At 35.6% G+C, this 20,507-nt stretch overlaps 2 protein-coding genes across 43 annotated transcripts in view; both read right to left on the bottom strand.

Moving 5' to 3' along the window:
* Svil (Supervillin) overlaps positions 1-20,507 on the bottom strand; it is a 1,126,087-nt gene that overhangs the window by 40,198 nt on the left and 1,065,382 nt on the right. The gene's annotated exons all lie outside the window — the stretch shown is intronic.
* LOC141400814 (uncharacterized) lies at positions 6,977-17,752 on the bottom strand. The gene is made up of 2 exons (XM_073980376.1): positions 17,334-17,752; positions 6,977-9,353 (listed from the first exon to the last, which is right to left on the bottom strand). Exon 2 carries the CDS (start codon positions 9,031-9,033, stop codon positions 7,933-7,935), a length of 1,101 nt encoding a protein of 366 aa, XP_073836477.1. The 5' UTR covers positions 9,034-9,353; positions 17,334-17,752; the 3' UTR covers positions 6,977-7,932.

The following is a 20,507-nucleotide window of genomic DNA, read 5'->3' as shown; positions in this document are numbered from 1 at the left end:
AAATTCTTGTCCAAGACAGGGTGTAATTAAAAAAAAAAAGAAAAAAATTATTTTCAACCTTGTTGTGCTTGCTGTTAATTTCTCCAATGTGTTTCTCTGGTTATCAATCAATAAATACTCTGAAAAGAATTTAAATCGCTAATATTGTGTTTATTGCATTTCTGGGCACTTGATATTTATTTATTTAGCTATCGATTTTTCGGTATAATGGTGACGTTTATGTCACGTAGCCAATAATATCGTCCGTCGCCTGTTTGATGAATTTGTTTACAAACAAATTAAGATTTTTTTCCATTAATTTGTTTAGCTTTTAAATAAATACGTGTTGATGTGAAATCAAGCGTAACCTCACAATTAGTTGGAACCACCTTTTTTCGCCATAAAAACAAATATGAAAGAAATTAAATAAAAGAAACTGATTGGTCCATAGGAAAGAAGAATGAAATATAGGCTATGTTCGATTAAATAGAAATGTAGCATTTTTGTTTATCTACTATATCGAATCAGATGTGGTACAATTTGAAAGAATATGGACCTACACATTTCGAATGAAATGATTCGAAATTCAATTGGAATCCACAAATTGCAAGTGAAATATTTCGCATTATAACTGAAAATTTTTCGAATTACATTTGAAAATGGTGTAGTAAATAGAAAATTACAAAAATGTATCGCGGAAGTAACCAAAGCGTGACATCTGGGCAATTAAAAACTGTTACAAGATAGTCGCTCTCTTACCGCAAAAGTAAACTCATTCAGGAAGAAATCAGTCACGCTTCTGGAAGTACGGCGAAAGGGACTTGCACAAAGTTCCGAAGCAAAAACTTTCCAAAAGTGACATAGCTTCTGTAAATGTTGTCACGCGATTGTTACTTTCACTTTAGTTTTGCACACACTGTCGTCTTTATCAGAAAAAAAGTTTACAACAGAGAAAACACCAAAGTGATGATTATGGATGGCAAATTGTCCTCCAAAGCAATGAAGGGAATATTGCAACTATTACTGACAATTTGTTGACTTTCCAAACAAAAAAAAAATCGTACTACTAAGACATCATCGTGGATAAAGCAGTAGAAATTTATGGCCAAACCAGAAGTTCTCTTCAAAACCGGAATGGACATATAAAATTCCATCATATTGGTCGACTTTCGTATTGTCAGTTGCTTTGTATTCGTGCATGAAACTAGGGATTCTTAAATCGATTTCCCCACTACTGGAATTTCATAAAATTACTCTAGTATGGAACTTGATTTAAGAACCCCTAGTTTCATGCACAAATACAAAGCAACTGACAATACGGAAGTCAGACATTGTGTCCGGGGCATGAAAAAAGGGAATCTGACTTTCTGTGCCAATTAAAACCTGAACAATATCGAAATTGCAATTATTGGACCATTTAAATCTGGACCTTGCGGGTTTGCCATTATGGCTCAAGAAGTATGGACTTGCACAAGAAAAAAATTATATCGTCGTAAATGGGGCCGCAAGGACAACTTACTGAAAAAAAAATCAAAACGATATGAGAGGAGCTCTTAAACTTTACTTTGTCTGAATTTTGTGTGGGAGGTACCCGAAGGAGAGGACCGATATAGTCCATATTCGAACCTGATCTATATCTGCAAAGTTTGGACCAAATCGAATGCTACCTTCGAAAGTTATAATTCACACCATTTTACAAACAATTTTTGAATTTTTGTGGGGGAGGTACCCGAAGGAGTGGACCGATATTGCCCATCTTCGCACTTAAACTAAGTTTGGACAAAATATTACGACAAAATATTACGTGCGCACCAGCCAGACAGACAAACAGACGGACTGACATGGCTAAATCGACTCCAAATTGCCTGAAACGAATTCCGTCCAAACATACATGGGATCTAAAACCGTTATTTCTATGACGCACATTTTTGGTCGTATATATGTATGTGTATATACCCTTTCTAGCCTAAAGTCGGAGGGTATAACAATTTAAATATTTTTCAAAAAAAAGGGAACAGAAGTTTGATAGTAGTTCGAATGAATTTATATTCGAATCGTCTTAGTGAAACAGGACATGAATTCGAGATCGGACAACTCCTTCGTTATCTCCATCGCAAAAGTTCAAAATTTTCGCTTAAAAGCAGTTACGAGGATAATTTTGTAATGTTCATCGTAAATAGTCAGTCCGATTCTGATACATGCAACTTGGCGAAAACGAATTGTTGGCACGATATGTAACGAAAGGAATGATCCAGTTTCAAGATGGTCCATTCTTTCAGGTTATACTCCATAAAAGTTCACCATGTTTACGCTTATTGTTTTTTTTGTCTTGCTAGTGGAACCCAATATTTCATGACTTATTTGCTCGTAAATGTCTCAAAATTGACTTCCACATTTTCATACGCATCTCGGCTTAAAGCTTTTAGTAGTCCGAAGGGATTTTCAAATAAATCGCGATTAAAGTTCACATTTTTAGGGGTTCTTTAGGTTTTCACGATTTTGCTTGGAAACCGCGAGTACTATGTAAATGGGCACAAAGAAAATCTTGTAGCTCTGAAAATTCTCCACAAGATTGATTTTTATGATATTTTCGTAGGTTTTACCGTTTTTGAGATATAGAAGTTCAAATTGAGACAATGCACTGACTATATCGCCTATAAAACAATGTCATTACTGCAATTTCCCAAATTAAACTTATATATCTTGAAAATGGTACAACCTAGGAAAAAATAAATCATCCAATCTTGTAGAGAATTTTCAGAGCTTCAACTTTAGTCCCATTTTGATATGTCTTGCGGTTTCCAAGCAAAATATTGAAGACTTATGATAAAAACCTAAAAATTCAAACTGAACCGCTATATCTCAAAAATGTTAAAACCTACGAAAAAACCTAAAGGTCAGTCTTGTAAAGAATTTTCACAGCTATACCATTTTCTTTAGACTCATTTCGATACGACTTGCGGTTTCCAAGCAAAATCGTGAAAACCTAAAAAAACCCCTAAAATTGTGAATTTTGATCGCGATTTATTTAAAAATCCCTCCGGCGATTTTTTTATTTTTGTTATCTATGAACATTGCTGTTTCAGAATCAGCGAAATCTTCCCATGTGTAAGCGGTTTTCATCAAAAGTTAGTTAAGGCGCACTGAGCATGATATTGTTTTATAAGGAGGCGGTAAAACCTACGAAAATATCGTAAAGGTCAATCTTGTGGAGAATTTTCACAGCTACAACATTTTCTTTAGGCACATATACCTAGGATTCGCGGTTTCCAAACAAAATCATGAAAACCTAAAGAACCCCTAAAAATGTGAACTTAAATCGCGATTTATTTGAAAATTCCTCCTGCGATTTTTTTTTTGTTTCTTGATATTTCTAATCTATTAGCATTGTAGTTTCAGAATCTGCAAAAACTTCCCAGGTGTAAGCACTTTCCATTTAAAATTGGTTAAGGCACACCGTGTTCTTTTAAATTTTTTTTAATTTAAAATTATTTTCAAAAACTTTAAATTTTTTTCAAAAATGACAAAAAACTCATACAACTCATACACTCCACGTCAGTAGAATAGAACACCTAAATTTTTGTTAATGTTAGCTTATTTATCCCAAAACGAATGAATCTGCGTTTTTAAACTTGTGGGGATTTAAAGTCTATGATGTTCCGTATCAAACACAGAAAAAATTATGTTTCTACCTCTTCGCGAAATGATTTTCTGATCAATTTTCCGATAGTACTATGAAAAATAGGCATTTATTTTTGGTCATCAGGATAGAACAGTCACTTTATTTTCGCGAATTTTTGAGATATTAACACCTAATTTTCTTTCAGTCGATAAAACAAGGATTTCTAATCTTTCTCCACCAAAGAAAACCTATAAATTATTCCGCGGACACCGAAATAACAGCGTTAAAGGGTTTAAATTGACAGATATTTGAAACATCTCAGAATATCAATAGGAGTCGCGCAGTTATGTCATATTTCTTCACAACAATATAGAATATGACACAGACAACCTCGACGGATACAATCGAGTGCTTCGGATGCTGATAAGATGGAAAATTTTCAATATATTTATGAAAAACGTCAAAATTTCTTATAAAAACCATGATGTTTTGTTCAATAAAATGGTTTTTCCGCGAGCAATTCTGCCGTTTAAAGGTTTGGAAATATGCTCCAGATTGAGAGGAAAATAATCTGATATGAAAATACCGCTATTTTAATACACTGAGGGAAATTTTAGTACTTTTTAAAACATTATACAAAACCTAAAACCTCAATTTCCATGACAGTGTTTTCCCGCGAAAACGGGGCTTTTACATTTGCGTGTTCAGTTAAAAAAACTACTAATTCGTAAAATCCGGTATGGATAGCATAACCTGGTCCATTTATATTGCAGCATAACACTGTTGAGAACAGTCGCTGATACCGAAATAAGAACACATATAAAATTCAAAGTCCAAAGGGTGTGTTCAATTTGAAAAATGTGCTAAAATTTCCCTCAGTGTATTAAAATAGCGGTTATTTTCATATCAGATTATTTTCCTCTCAATCTGGAGCATATTTCCAAACCTTTAAACGGCAGAATTGCTCGCGGAAAAACCATTTTATTGAACAAAACATCATGGTTTTTATAAGAAATTTTGACGTTTTTCATAAATATATTGAAAATTTTCCATCTTATCAGCATCCGAAGCACTCGATTGTATCCGTCGAGGTTGTCTGTGTCATATTCTATATTATTGTGAAGAAATATGACATAACTGCGCGACTCCTATTGATATTCTGAGATGTTTCAAATATCTGTCAATTTAAAGCCTTTAACGCTGTTATTTCGGTGTCCGCGGAATAATTTATAGGTTTTCTTTGGTGGAGAAAGATTAGAAATCCTTGTTTTATCGACTGAAAGAAAATTAGGTGTTAGTATCTCAAAAATTCGCGAAAATAAAGTGACTGTTCTATCCTGATGACCAAAAATAAATGCCTATTTTTCATAGTACTATCGGAAAATTGATCAAAAAATCATTTCGCGAAGAGCTAGAAACATATTTTTTTCTGTGTTTGATACGGAACATCATAGACTTTAAATCATCTGAAGATTATAAACGCGGATTCATTCGTTTTGGGATAAATAAACTAACATTAACAAATATTTAGGTGTTCTATTCTACTGACGTGGAGTGTATATTTAAGAAATATCAAAACATTTAATTTTTTTTCAAAAAATTTAAAATTTTTTTTTCAAAAAATTTACAATTTTTTCGAAAATGATAAAAACTCATATATTTAAAAAATATCCATTTGTGGAAAAAAGCTATAATTAATAGGTAAACGAAGTACAAAATTTTACTAAACTTGAAATCAAATAGCTCACTTCGTGTAAATGCTACGGTAATATGTTTAAAACGGTTATTATTTAAAATCGGTTCTTAACGGCAACAATCCAACCAACCTAACAAGAAAACAATGAACACAATATCGGTTATAGTATCAGACAAATAGCTATTTCTTTCTCCAGAAATTTGCAAAAATGACGTATTTTTCAAAATTGGGAGATTGTTGTAGCTACACCCATACCTTTCAATATTTTGACCTAATTTTTGGGTTTCCTTAGTTTCAATATATTTACTATCGGTGAGGACAAAAAATTGGGGCTTTGGCCAGAAAATCGATTTCTGAGCCACTGTGCAACGGAGATATCGCAACAATGACTAGACCATTCCAAATTTCCATTTTTGTACCCTTTGTCATTCCGTTTGTAACACATCGATATATTCGTAGTATATCCTATAGATTCCCCTCAGCATAAAATTCTAAGTCGACATAACCATGTCCATCTGTCTGTTAAAATCAAGAAACAGCTCGCAATACTTAAGATTGAGCTTTATAATTTGGTACAAAAGTGTCTATTACTCCTAGAATGGTATTGAAAATGGGTTGTATCGGTCAACTTTTAGATATGGCCCCCATATAATGGTACCATCCGATTTTCGGTATTTTGAAGTTTTTGGGCTCATTATCACACTTAAATTACTGAAATTTGGTATTTCGTCTCCTTTGGGATCACAAAACTTTCTGCCAGAAACTTGTAAGTTTTGGTCCCGGTTTTGATATAGCCCCCACGGTACCTTACGATTTTGGGTATTTTCAAAGTTTTATCCTCGTTATCACACTGAAATGCCTGAAGTTTGGACTTTACTCTTTCTTGGGGCTACAAAACTTTTCCCCAGACATTTGTCAGAACAGAATATAGCCAAAAACGATTTCCTGTAGTGAGAATGAATGAACTTTTGCCGACTAATGCCTAAAAAATTATTTCCTGTTGAACGAATGAATGAGCTTTTGCCTAATAATGACTAAAATAACTTTTATTTCACATAAATATTGAAAAAGGTCCCGCACAAATCACTTTTAATTATTATGATATATGAAATAAAAAAACACATTTGCATTTGAAAAACCAAAAGCTCTAGGACAGAGAAGCCATTCCACAGTCGATATGTCTGAAGAGCTGCTCAACTAACAGCGAAACCAGGTCACATAATTTGGTGACTGTGTGGGTCCTTGGCTTTCCTTTTTCACTTGCAAAAACATTTCGATCATCAAGCTTAACTCTAAACGAGAAAATTTATATATATATATGAAATAATACGACGATAAAATAGTGAGGAACCAACGGTTATGTTATTTCGGTTATGTCGTGTGCCCCTATACCTTGTTTTCAGTTAAATATCTGCTAATAGTGACTTCAAAAAAATGACAAAAGTTTTGAAAAAAAATTTTTAAAAGCTTTTTGTGCGGAAGCTTTTTTATCGTATCACTTTATAATTAAGATTTTATGTAATCTTATGTAGAAACTCATCACGCTATGATACAGGGATATGAGGTTGTAAAAGAGTGAATATTCCAGCTTAGAATGGGGTTGGAGGCATTTAAATAAAGAAAATTGATTGATTTTACCTTAAACCTCAAATGCTAATTAAAACAAACAACATCTTTAATTTCTTTTTATATATTTTTTTTAATCTTCCATTTTTGGTTTTTCATTTTAAATATTATTTACAAATTCTTGTATCGTTAATTATAAAAAATACTATTATAAATATTCACACTTAGTGTAATACCATAATTGCATATTAATTTTGTTTTAAAAAATAGTGAGGCATTTTCGATTTAAAATAAAAAAACTGGCATTCATATTGTAAAATAAAAAAAAATTGTTTGACATTTAAAATTAGTTTATAACATAATTTGTCTTTTATTAAATAAATTAGCAAAACTATACAACAAACTAATTATTTTTATAAGGTAAAAAAAATAAAATCTTGTTTTACGAAATATTTTTTTTAAATGTCTTAGTCGATTAGTATAAAAAATATTAATTAACATTAAATTAAAATAAGATAAAATTATCAGTTAAAATAATAACAACAATTTCTAAAATCATAAAATTATTTAAAGCCTAAAGTGCAAAGGAACACTTTAACCATTTTTCTGTATTTTATTTGAGACAAATAAAAATAGTTTTTTTACAAAATATGGGGAATTGATTAAGAAAAGGATTATTGCAAATTCCCCTTGCTAAGCCATGAGGATGGGATTTTTTGTGGACAGAAAAATTGCTGAATGAGGACTATGATTTAAATAACTACATCTGCCTGCCAACAAGCAAGCCTTTATTTCCTGTATGGAGTCAACATTTCCAAATAAAGCTTCTTTTTGTATTTCGCCTATCTAAACTGTTTAAATACACAAACAATTCCATTCTTTTTTAATTATGTACAACCCCCCTATTAGGAATCATTTTTGGCATGGCACAAATACATTTCATGATTCCTTCCTAATTCTCTCATATTTTGAGAAATTAAAATAAATTAAAATATACTCCAGCTTAAGCAATCAAATAAATTAAATATTTAAAAATATTCACTAATTAAGCCAAAGCTGAAAGAGATCTTCATGTTTTATTTAAGACTTTTAAAAAATTCTCCATATAAGCTGCCTCCTCTAAGCTTTTATTTCCGTTGGATTGGTCATCATTTAATAGATCACTTATTGAATAGGCCGACAGGGGCCGTGATAAACGTCGCTGCGATAAAATGTCATCAATTGAGGTAACTGGTGAGAGAGAATTACAACCACGATATAGAAAACTTTCGGAATCTTCAGCACTTTTGGCTATGGCTGCAAATATGTCCTCTAAACTTGATTTCATATTCAAAAGGGCAAAATTTTTCTCCACAGGTGATAATGGTTCGGGGGAATTTGAAGAATGTGGCGAAGATGGGGGTGAGGATGAATGATTTGGTGACATTGTTGAGGGTGTGGCGGAATTTATATCACTTAGGTTCAATGTTGGTGGTATTGGCCTTTTTGATTTTTCTATCGGTTCACTGTGCCATTGAGAATCTGTTGCCACCGCCGATGACATTTGGTTTAAAATGTTTGAAGAATTTTCATTATTCTCTTCCAATTCTTGACTTAGTTTCGATAGACGTCTTAGTACGACATTTTCCCTCTTCTTGGGAGATGTGAGGGTGGTGGTGTGTTGGTCCTCCACTTTCCTTTCAAACAAATCATGATCATCATCATCAAAGTTCAAGGAACATCTACGGAAATCTGGTAAAATTGTGGGTGTAACACGATTGATTTTCTTTTGGACACCGCCACTTTCAAACATTTTGGCAATTTTATTAACATTTGTGTGGGTGTGTACTTGACGCTTGTAGACATTCGCAGGCTCCTCGTTGATGTTATTACTATTTGTTACCGCCGTTGATTTGTCTTCCTTTTTAGCAGCAACTTGTTTTTTGGGATAGACACGTGTCACTGCTTTGCGTGGCTTTTGTTTCGGCAAATGTTCATCACCTTCCAAGACATGACAGCATAATTCGGGTCCATAACAACGATGATATTTATGGCGATTTGCTTCATAATTGGCCTTGGCAAAATCATTGATTTTTCTCAATGATTTGGGTATTAGGGTGAGGAAAACAAAAGCATAAAAAATATAAGGCACATAGTGCCATAGTTGAATGGCATATTCTAAATATTCCATATTTTCGTAGAGTTTTCACTATTTTATTGTTGCTGTTTTTCCACTATTTTAGGGAATTTTCTTATCTTAGGTTCGCGTTTTATCAGTATTGTTTATTTTTAGTTTTTTATATCACTTTTCAATATTGTGTTTTTTTGTTTATATCATTTTACAATTTTTTGTTCGAACTTTATCAATTAGCGAGCATGGTGATATTTTTCATCGAGTATCGCTAGTTTATTGTATTTAACCGCACATATAAAATATTTATTGATTTTGTTGAGTGTTTTTGTTTTTTTTTTCAGTTTTTTATTTATGATTTATAAAATGTTATTATTTTTCTGCAAGAAAAAATGAAATTTTTATTTTTCTTATATTCAGAAAGTCAGGCGATTTGTTTGACATAGATATTCGAAAAGTTCAACAATATTTTTATTATTTAGAAAACAAGTGAGCCAAGGCTATAGTCGGGTCGGGGCCGACTATGTGATACCCTACACCACAACCCCTGTTCATAACCTTTTGACTAATAAAATTCAAAATATTAAAATTGGGATAGCTTAGCGCCTTTGCTCTGAATGTCTCCAATAACACAGGTCAATTTTTTTGAAACGCATTTAAGTGCATCGACACTACAACCCAAGTAAAAAATGGAAAAGTGGGATATATGCCAACCATCAATAGGCTTCTTTCTCTGTTAGACCCCCATCAAAATTTCGTGAGGATCCGATCAAAATTTCGTAGTGTGATTGCACAAAAAAAGGGATGCATTACCGACTATTGCAATATCTCTGTTGTTTGACCACCTATGACCACCTACTTCACATCGTTGTAAAAGTGATATTTTCTACTTTCCTTGCCAGGTTTTGCTTTCGATATACTTCTTACAGAAGAGAGATATTCATTTTGAAATAAAACGTTGGCCTTTTCTCCAACTAAGTTTTTTGCCCATTCCGACCCCTGAATATTATCCGACCATCACCAAAATCAATAGGCTTCTTTCTCTGTAGGAACCCCATTAGCCCTCAAATCCGATCAAAATTGCGACCTGTAGCGTGATTACAAAAAAATTAAACAATGGGATGTATTGCCGACTAGTGTGATATCTCCGTTATGTGGCAACCTACGCCAATCTTGTTTACATCATTGTAAAGACGGGATCTTCTACTTTCATAGCCAGGCTTTGTTTTTGGAAAATCCCCAACCGAAGCTGTGATATTCGTCATTATTATTAAAATCGCAAAAAAAGTTGGGTTCTATTAGCGGCTATTGCGATATATTCGTTGTTTGATCACCTACGAGAACCCACTTTACATCATTAGAAAGGCGATATTTTCTACTTTCATGGCCAGGTTCTGCTTTTGGTATACCCCATATTGAAGCTCAGATATTCGCTTAGGAAAAAAACGTTGTCTTTTTCTCCAAATAAGTTTTTTGCCCATTTCGACCCCTAAATATTATCTGACCATCACCAAAATCAATAGGCTTCTTCATCTGTGTGACCCGGATTAACCCTCAAAATTTCGTGACGATCCGATCAAAATTGAGACCTGTAGCGTGATTTCCAAAAAAGTGGAAAAATGGGATGTATTACCGACTATTGCGATATCTCCGTTATTTGGTCACCTGCGCCGACCTTGTTTACATCATTATAAAGACGGGATCTTCTACTTTCATAGCCAGGCTTTGATTTTGGAAAGTCCCCAACCAAAGCTGTGATATTCGTCATTGTAATTAAGATCGCAAAAATGAAAATTTGAGTTTTATTTGCGACTATTGTGATATCGTCGTTATTTGATCACCTACGAGAACCTACTTTACATCATTAGAAATGTGATATTTTCTACTTTCATTATCATGTTCTGCTTTTGGTATACCCCATATAGAAGCTGAGATATTCGCTTTGGAAAAAAACGTTGTATTTTTATCCACATACGTTTTTTGCCCATTCCGACCCCTAAATATTATCCGACCATCACCAAAATCAATAGGCTTCTTCCCCTCCGGGACCCCCATCAACATCCAAAATTTCGTGACGATCCGATCAAAATTGCGACCTGTAGCGTGATTACAAGGTTTAGATGGACAGACGGACAGACGGACGGACGGACGGACTGACGGACGGACACACATAGCCAGATCGACTCAGCTCGTCGAGACATTCATTTTGGTATATATAAGTATGGGTCTACGACCATTATTTCGATGCGTTACAAACTTTTTGGCCAAAACCAACTTATAATACCCTCCCCACATAGTGGTGTAGGGTATAATGAAAAAATATAAAATATCTATGACCCATACCGATTATCCTTAGCGAAAACAGAAGAACAAATAAAATAAAGGTGGAAAAAAGCTGCCTTAGTATTTGTAATAAAGCATTGAAAAAAGGTTTGGAATTAAATGACTAACATTAAAATAAATAAATAATTCGAATATACAAATTTCGAATGATTTGTGATATAAATGCTAGTCTCCAAGCTTAGCCTTCGTCCACCCACTAAAAAAACACCATTCAATATGCCTGATGATCGGTCTAACCACCCGTGAAACGTAGCATAGTGGTTGAATGTGTGGGACTTCGGTGGATTCCTAATTTTTCAATGTACCTATTAGGTCTAAATAGCTCAACTCGAAAGGGAATTAATTCAAAGAAAACCAAAATCATTACCAAATGAAAATAATATATTTTCTTTTCTATACGTGCCCTAACAATTTGAAAAAAAAATCCCATGGTCATTCTTGAACAGATAAGGGGAGACTCCTCTCGTATCAATGGGTGCAGAATGATTCTACGTTCAACTCAATAATGTTGGAATTCCCACACACTGAATGAAAAACACTTTTTATACTTCTCTCATAATGCTCCCTTAACTTCCTTAACGATGAAAAAGCTTATTGGTAAGTGTTCAGAGAATTTACCATTAAACGCTTCAGAGAGCTGCCTATTGCCTCAGATCCACGGGTAGCTGAATTTTCCGGGACACAGGTGCAAAGGATCGCCACGTACATCCTGGTCGAATACCCGAAATCAGACCAAATTTCTCAGCAGAGGCGACGGACCAGCAAATGAGAGTGATGAGATTCGTCGTACGAACCCTGAAGACCCAAGAGTTAGGGAACTTACTCTTAAAATCCACTACCTTAAGCAATGCAACATTGGTATAGGCTTAATTTAAATCATTCTCGAATTCGGGAAAGAACAATACTAGAACCGATGTTACTTTCAACGGCGTGACAGTGACAGTTCCGAAGATATGCGCGTTAATTTATAGCGCACTCCGAGAGTGATGGGGCCAAGAGGAGTGCAATACGCCGTATAAGAGCCCCCACAGCCGTGAATATACCACCGCAATTCACGATGAGCGATGTTACAGATATCATCCGAAACGTAAAGTCATCCATAGTTGGGCCCACACGGAATATAAATGGTAATGCTTAAGCAACTGAATGAACCGTGGATTGACTATACCGCAAGTGTCTTTAATCTACGTTAGCTGTGTCTTCAATCTAGCGTTAGAAGCATGGAATGTTGGCAGTGTGGTACCGCTGCTGAGGCTGGGCAAAGATGCCAGCAGAAGTGAATCGTACTGACCGATCTCCCTTCTGTCGCCAGTTGCAAATATTTTACAGGCACTACTTCTACCAATGATGATAAACAGTCTTCCAAGTTGGACAACATTAGCATGGATTCCAAACCATGCATTCCAAAACCAAGCATTCCAAACTATCCACAAATCTCAGTCGAGTACTGAACCAGAACAGGCAGTAGCAACAAGGTTCTTAAGTCTTGAACTATCGAAGGCTTTCATACCGTCAACTATGCCAAGCTTTTCGAGGACACAGAGGTGACTCCCCTCAAGATGTGTTTGAAACGTCGAATAATCAAATATATGTGTGGACGTCAGGCTTTTGTAGAATTCAGAAATAGGAAAAGTGAAATAAGAAGTAGAGTGAAACGGGAGTTCGCAAAAGCGGGTGATATCTCCGGAACTGTTTAACATCTACTTTTCTGAAATTCCAAACCCTTCAGATCGTAATGTATGCGGATAATTGACGATCTTGGCATTGGGTTCTATCATCAAGTCGCTGGTCGGCAGCACTAGGGATGTTGACAAAGAAACCCTGTTGGCTTTTTATTAAGCAATATACCGGTCTCTGTTAAGCTATGCGGCTCCAGTGTGGTTTGCCAATGTTATCGCTATGTATTGGAAGAATATTCAAATCTGCCAGAAGGACGCCCTGAGAACAGCATAAAACCTGTGGACCAATGCCAATGTTATCGCTATGTATTGGAAGAATATTCAAATCTGCCAGAATTACGCCCTGAGAACAGCATAACACCAGTGGACCATCTTTATGAGGAGACAAAGTTTTTACCGGTATATCAGCACAACAAGATGTTGTCGATGCAGTACCTACTTGGGTGTTACCGCCGTGAGCATACCGGTTGCGATCTAGTGGACGGGCTTCCCCAACCAAAGAACGTCAGGAACTATCTTCATGATATATAAAGAGAGAGAGAGGGAGATCCAAACATCTATGAGCCTATCAGGCAGGCCTGAATAGCATTCAAACTGATGCAGTTGAATAGGCAGTTCAAATGTATAGCGATAATTCCGTACTAGGAGAAGCAGTAGACACGAAAGATTAAAATCCGCACGATGCAGCCACCTCAATTCTTATTGGGCACGAATTGAGGGGACGATACCATACATATGGCCTGCATGTGGATTGGGACACACGGCACTCTGCATGTATTTAATTCCCCAGCTAAATTCACTAACCCATCTCCTGATTCTTTATGGACACAGCCAGTCCAGGTTGCCGAATTTTTGAAATTGGATACAGAGGAACCGGAGCCAGATAGATATACGAATGAACATATTTACGTTACTACAATCACAACAACTGATAGGCACGATAACTTCTGAATTGAATATTCGATTTGGCGGAAAATGTGGACATCTTAAGCTTTCTTCCAAACATACATCAAGTTCCAAAAAGACATATATCGGACAATACCTTCGGTTACCTCCCTCATATAAGTTCATAATTTTTGCTTAAGCGCAGTTGAAGGGTAGATCGAGGATTGTTTCGGTACTTTCCTTGACAAAAGTTCAAAATGTTTGCTTAACTGCAGGTTAATATGGTGTATTCGAAGATAGTTTTGACCGAACGTACATCTTGTGTTCTATTTACGGCGATACAATGTTTTTCGCAGACAAGTCCATGCTACGTCTAAAATCTCAATAAAAGCTACGGTGGTGTCTAACTAAAATGGTTGGTACACACGATAACTATCGAAGAACTGCTTCCGATTTAATGGGTGTTCGAGGATTGTTTTGAAATTTCCATCGAAGGTACTTCCCGATATAATGATCCATAAGATCTAAAAAAGAACAAACAAACGCTAATAACACAATAACGCGATAACTATCGAAAGGAATGACTCCAAAAATTAGATCTAGTTCCAAAATGGACGAGTAAAAAAGTATCAGTCGGCTTTGCCGACAGAGATATACCCCCAGCCTATGTGAATTGAAACTTTCATCTACGGACATATCGAATGTATTTAGGGTATTTTCAGAATTTTGAGGAACTTTTTGAACATTTGAACTTACAGACAAATATGTGGATTAGGATTAAATTTCAAAAGAAGATCCAACGTTTGGACCAAATTGGTTACCCCGTTCAAGAAAGTGTATTGTGCATACCATTTTAGTGACATTTTTTACATTTGGGGAGGAACTGGAAGTTGTGGACCGACATTCCCCATTTTCGAACTGAAACTAAGTTTGGACAAAATATTTCGAAGGCCAAATTTAAGACCAAATCGGTTGACCAGTTCGAGTGCTATAGTGCGGTCCAGCCATAGGGATTTTTACAACTTTCAGGAAGTAATTACTTGCCTCTGAAAAAACTTGTACCATCGTAAATTGGGTCAGTGAATGCAAGTTGCTTCAACAAAAATCAAAGTGATCGAGAGCAGGTCTTAAAGTGGACTTATCCGAAATTTTGTGTGGGAGGAGATATATTAGGATGTGTAAAGTATGGACCAAATCGGTTTGAACTTTTGTGGGGGAGGTACCTGAAGGAGTGGACCGATATGGCTGGCTTTTGTTCGAAGTTAAACTAAGTTTGGACAAAATATTACGAAGGCCACATTTTGGACGGAATCGGAAGATCCGTTCGAGAATTATCTTGCGCTCCAACCATTACACACGGCGTCATAGGGTTTTTTTTTCACCTTTCAGGCTATTTTCTCAGGAAGTATGGACTTGCCCCTGATGAACATAGTACCGTCGTATGGGGGGCAGTGAATACAAGTTGTTACAACAAAAATCAAAGCGATTCGAGAGCTGGTCCTAAATTGAACTTTTCCGAAATTTTGGGTGGGAGGTAGCCGAAGGAGTGGACCGATTAAGTCCATATTGGAAACCCGTCTAAGTCTGGTAGAAATTTCAGGATGTGCATAGCATGGACCAAATCGGTCACTACCTTCAAGAGTTATCGTGCACTCCAATTTTCCGAACATTTTCCAACTTTTGTGGGGGAGGTACCCGAAGGAGTGGACCGATATGGTCCATCTTCGAACGGACGGACATTGCTAAATCGACTCCAAATTGTCTGAAACGGATTTCGTCCAAACATTCTTGGGGTCTAAAACCGTTATTTCGATGAGGTACATTTTGGCTCAGTTATTGTGATCATGTCCATAATATTTTATTTTATTGCTAGAGAAAGCCAATACCTTCTGAGAAACAATCCTTCATACAGTTTTTGCACTAAAGGTTTCAGTATTCCATAATGTACATATTTCTTTCGATAATCGCCTGAATGTTCGAAAAATCTCTGCCCAAGTGGTACTCTTGCAAGAAAAATATGATTTCTTTGGTATAGACTGTAATGATTGGGTCTGTCAGTGAAATGTGTATGTCCAATAGGGCGGACCAAAAAACCAAAAAAGTTTTTTTTTTTATGAAACGAATATTTTTTCCATTTGATCCAAACCCCTTATACGTGGAATTTTGTGGCGATCGGTTAATGTTAACCCGTGCCACTAGAGGGATCTTTGTTTCCATAGTAATTTGCATTGGGCCAAAGTTGCATTTTCACAAAATTCTCTAAAATCCGCATTTATTGTCCAATCGATGAAATTTGTTTACCAGTTCTTTGTTGTGGCTAAAAAACGAATCCTACATAAAATTTTGAAAATCCGATTTTCGATATTGCTATACAGGGTCCAAAATACCTAAAGTCGGTCTATCGGAGCTATATCAAAATCCGATCCGATTCTATTGGCTAAAAAACGAATCCTACAAAAAAATTTTGAAAATCGGATCAGATTTCGATTTTGCTATACAGGGTCCAAAATACCTAAAATCGGCCTATCGAAGCTATATCAAAATCCGATCCGATTCTTAAAAAACGTTGTCGATTTTTGGGCCGCCCTAATGTCCACTGTGTATGACACCAAACCCACAAACGGCATAGACATTTACGCTTGAAGCTTCTGCTGTCGCCTACGAAGATGTTTTTTTAATTAGGGACCTGTTCATATACATAGGTCCACTACATCTGTTTTGTTTTTTAGCCACAGGCTGAGTCGGCTCGACAAAGTTTATACTTCTCACTGATATAGATCTGTGTTAAAATAACAGTTTTTTTTTTTTTAATTTACGAACCGTCTAGGAAAAGAGGACCTTGTATATTAAAAAAATGTTTCCTACCTAACCTAATATTCCAAGAAACTATATTTCTCTTCCTCCCCTGAAATTCAATGCTAAACAAAACTAACAGTAATATGAAAAAATAAAATTAACACCTTTATATTACAAAAGAATACTGTGCCGTGAGTAATTAATCTATTTTTGTGTTAAAACCCCTAGAACATGTTATGGTCTTTTGATTTTCTATGAAAAAATAGTTTTGTTAGATATTTTTCGCAATTTTTGCGAACATTAAAGCGAATGCGCTGCACTGCTGCTTACAAAAACATAATACCTCAAGAGCAAAAAAAAAACCTTACTTCCAACAAACGAGGTATTGCATAAAAACCGTTTAAAAACATTTTAAAATCCAATACCAATTGGGATGACGATGATGAAGGTAAAAAACACTTGCCAATGATTGTTGGTTTTACGCGGAATTCCGCACAAAATGAGGCAATAAGTAATTGTGTGGTGGTATGGTGGTTTAAAATTACCGGTACTCGAGGACAAACTTTTGTTTTACGAAATTCATCTAAAAAACATAAAAATATTGTTGAACTTTTGCATTTGTTGGTTATTTTTTTTTTTTCATTTCCAAAAAACTACCTTAATTTGAAAATAACAACACTTGTCAAAATTTATGAGATCACAAAAAATCAATTTAAATGGTTGTATAATTTGTTGTCGATTTTTTCTCCTCTATGTGTTGTATTGCAGTTGTTTTTTATTTTCTATTAATCATTATTTGTTGAAATAATATAATATTTCGTATTTTTGCTTTTCTTTATTTTTCCTTAAACGGAAAACAGACACCTTTGTTTTGTTTTCTTGTTGTTGTTTTTTTATCAGTGCGGATTATTGCAAAAATAAATAAAAATAATAATAATTAAAGGTCTTCTTCCGTCACAATAAACGCTTTTTCTTTCAGCCGTCGCGTTATAACGGTCGTTGTTTTTGAATCGAATAATTGCCGTTGACTGAACGTTAAATGTGCGACAACAGTTTGTTTAACATAGAAAAAGGGAACAACAACAGATGATAAGATGTAGCCCAAAATGTGGTTGAGGGGGGCTCTCACATTAATGCCACTTGAAAACACACAAAATACTTGATGCTTGAGTAAGCAGAAGAGAAATAACAACTAATGTTAAGAGTAAATTTTAGTTCTCTTTCTGCTCCATGTTAACAGTGACGATCCCCCCTAAATGTTAAGATTTTTTTTTTTCGAACAAAATGTATTTATGAAATTCGACCAAAATACATTTTTAATTTTAAAAAGGAAAAGGTTATTACAACAACGAAGATGGTGGGAAATTTACATTAGAAAGCCCTCAAGCATCAAATGCCCATGTAACAACATGGAAAATTCAATATTAATTTTGTAATATTACTTGTCCAATAAATTGAGTGTGGAAATTCCTCCCAAACACGGCAACTCTCTAGTTTAACAGTAACTGTTGTGGAGCCCAGATTTCTCATTTGTATTGATCAAGTCAAGGCAGGCAAGCATGCATGCAACCACTTTTACGCCACAAGTACCACCACCACTAACACCACCTTCACACAACAAATCTTAACTGCCGGATTATTGCACCGGCATTTGGCGGCAGAGTTTGTGACTTATGTTTGCTTAACTTTTTTGTTTATTTTTTTTTTATCCAATAACTGGTTTTTTGTTATTATGTTTGTAATCACATTTGACACATGAGTGTGTGCGTGTGTGTGTGAATGTAAACGAATGTCTAAAATGCGGCACGTTCTATAATTCCAACAAACAGGCAGTCAGGCTTGCAGGTAAAAGGACAGACAGACAGACAAACTTGTTAAACATTTTTATAATTTTCAATTCAATATCGTGGTTTTCGTTTTTAATTTTAGCCGGTTTTTCTTTTAGGACGCATGGCGTAATTGACTTTTGCAAGAACTTGCGATTTTAATGCACAAACATAAATATTTCAAGAAGAAACTTGAATAGAATTGAATTATGGACTAGTTATGGGATGAGAACATGTGAATTAAGGCTATAATTCGATTTTGAACAATAGACCACTTCAGTATCATTTGGTTATTATTCCGTTCGACGTTATAGACCCAAGAATTTATAGTGGAAAATTCAAAATATTTAGAAGACAATTTTAGATATTAGTATGCCACTTTCCGAAAGAGATATACAAAAACGGAAGTAAAAAATTAGATATACATACATACATACATACACATGTTCCCACAACATCCTTGAAGGGACAAGGGAGACTTCTCTCATATCAATGAGTGCACGCCGATTCATATTGGCTCAATGATATGGTCCGAACGGCGTGTCTTACGACACCACTTGTAGAGAAGTTTTTCATGGCTTAAATACTCAGGAAATGTCGCCAGCATTACTGAGGGGGAATTTTGCCACCGTTGAAAATTTGATGTTGCTTGGCCTGGGATTCGAACCGCAGACCTTCTGAGTGCAAGGCGGACGTGCTAACCATTGCACCACGGAGGAGTGAAATTGAAGTTCTTAAATTTTACTAAGGACTGGAGAATCAAACTAACATCAGGGAGGGAAACAGAAAAGGGAGATGCCTATGCTAAGAATGTGTTATCAGACATGTAATAAGCACCATGTGACAATGGAACGTATACTCTATAATAGTACGTAGCGTACCATACGAACGACCCCTTTTTTAGGTCTCAGCGTCAATCTGTAAAGTTTCCGAGTATTTTAATGGATGAGCGTACCGCAGACTCAAGAAGTATTAGCATTGAGAATGCCTAAAAGTATCATGCCGTCGATTTGTAGACCTGGTTTGAAGTGGAATAGGGGGTTTCAGAGAATCAGTGGTTATTGGTTAGATGCTTCTATAGACAATTTCTAGAAGAATGACGATCCTTTGTGGAAGAAAAGTTGCTTCTATAGACCCTTTTCTTTAAACTCTTCTTGAAGAAAGGGTTCTTCTTTAAACCCTTTCTGGAAGAAAGGTTGGTTTTATAGACCATTTCCGAAAGAAAGGGTGCTTCTATATACACTTTCTGGAAGAAAGGGTGATTCTTTAGACTCTTTCTGGAAGAAAGGGTGCTTCTATAGACCCTTTCTGCAAGAAAGGGTGCTTCTATAGACCCTTTCTGCAAGAAAGGGTGCTTCTATAGACCCTTTCTACAAGAAAGGGTGCTTCTATAGACCCTTTCTGGAAGAAAGGGTGCTTCTATAGACCCTTTCTGGAAGAAAGGGTGCTTCTATATACCATTTCTGGAAGAAAGGGTGCTTCTATAGACCATTTCTTGAAGAAAGGGTCCTTTTATAGACTTTTTCTGGAAGAAAAGGTGCTTTTATAGACCCTTTCTGGAAGAAAGGTTGGTTTTATAGACCCTTTCTGAAAGAAAGGGTGCTTCTATATACACTTTCTGGAAGAAAGGGTGATTCGTTAGACCATTTCTGGGAGAAAGGGTGATTCTTTAGACCATTTCTGGGAGAAAGGGTGATTCTTTAGACCATTTCTGGGAGAAAGGGGCTTCAATAGACACTTTCTGGAAGAAAGGGTGTTTCTATAGACCCTTTCTGGAAGAAAGGGTGCTTCTATAGACCCTTTCTGGAAGAAAGGGTGCTTCTATAGACACTTTCTGGAAGAAAGGGTGCTTCTATAGACCCTCTCTGGAAGAAAGGGTGCTTCTATAAACCCTCTCTGGAAGAAAGTGTGCTTCTATAGACCCTCTCTGGAGGAAACGGTGCTTCTATAGACCCTCTCTGGAGGAAACGGTGCTTCTATAGACCCTCTCTGGAAGAAAGGGTGC

This window comes from Musca autumnalis, unplaced genomic scaffold, assembly GCF_047663935.1.
Source record: "Musca autumnalis isolate F117 unplaced genomic scaffold, ASM4766393v1 scaffold_4, whole genome shotgun sequence".
Taxonomy (NCBI): domain Eukaryota; kingdom Metazoa; phylum Arthropoda; class Insecta; order Diptera; family Muscidae; genus Musca; species Musca autumnalis.
Note: the sequence above shows the minus strand (reverse complement) of the source record. Positions and strands in the feature narration are given on the sequence as shown.

Coding starts and splice junctions, on each gene's coding strand:
- LOC141400814 (XM_073980376.1), bottom strand. CDS start 9,033: ATGGAATATTTAGAATATGCCATTCAACTATGGCACTATGTGCCTTAT.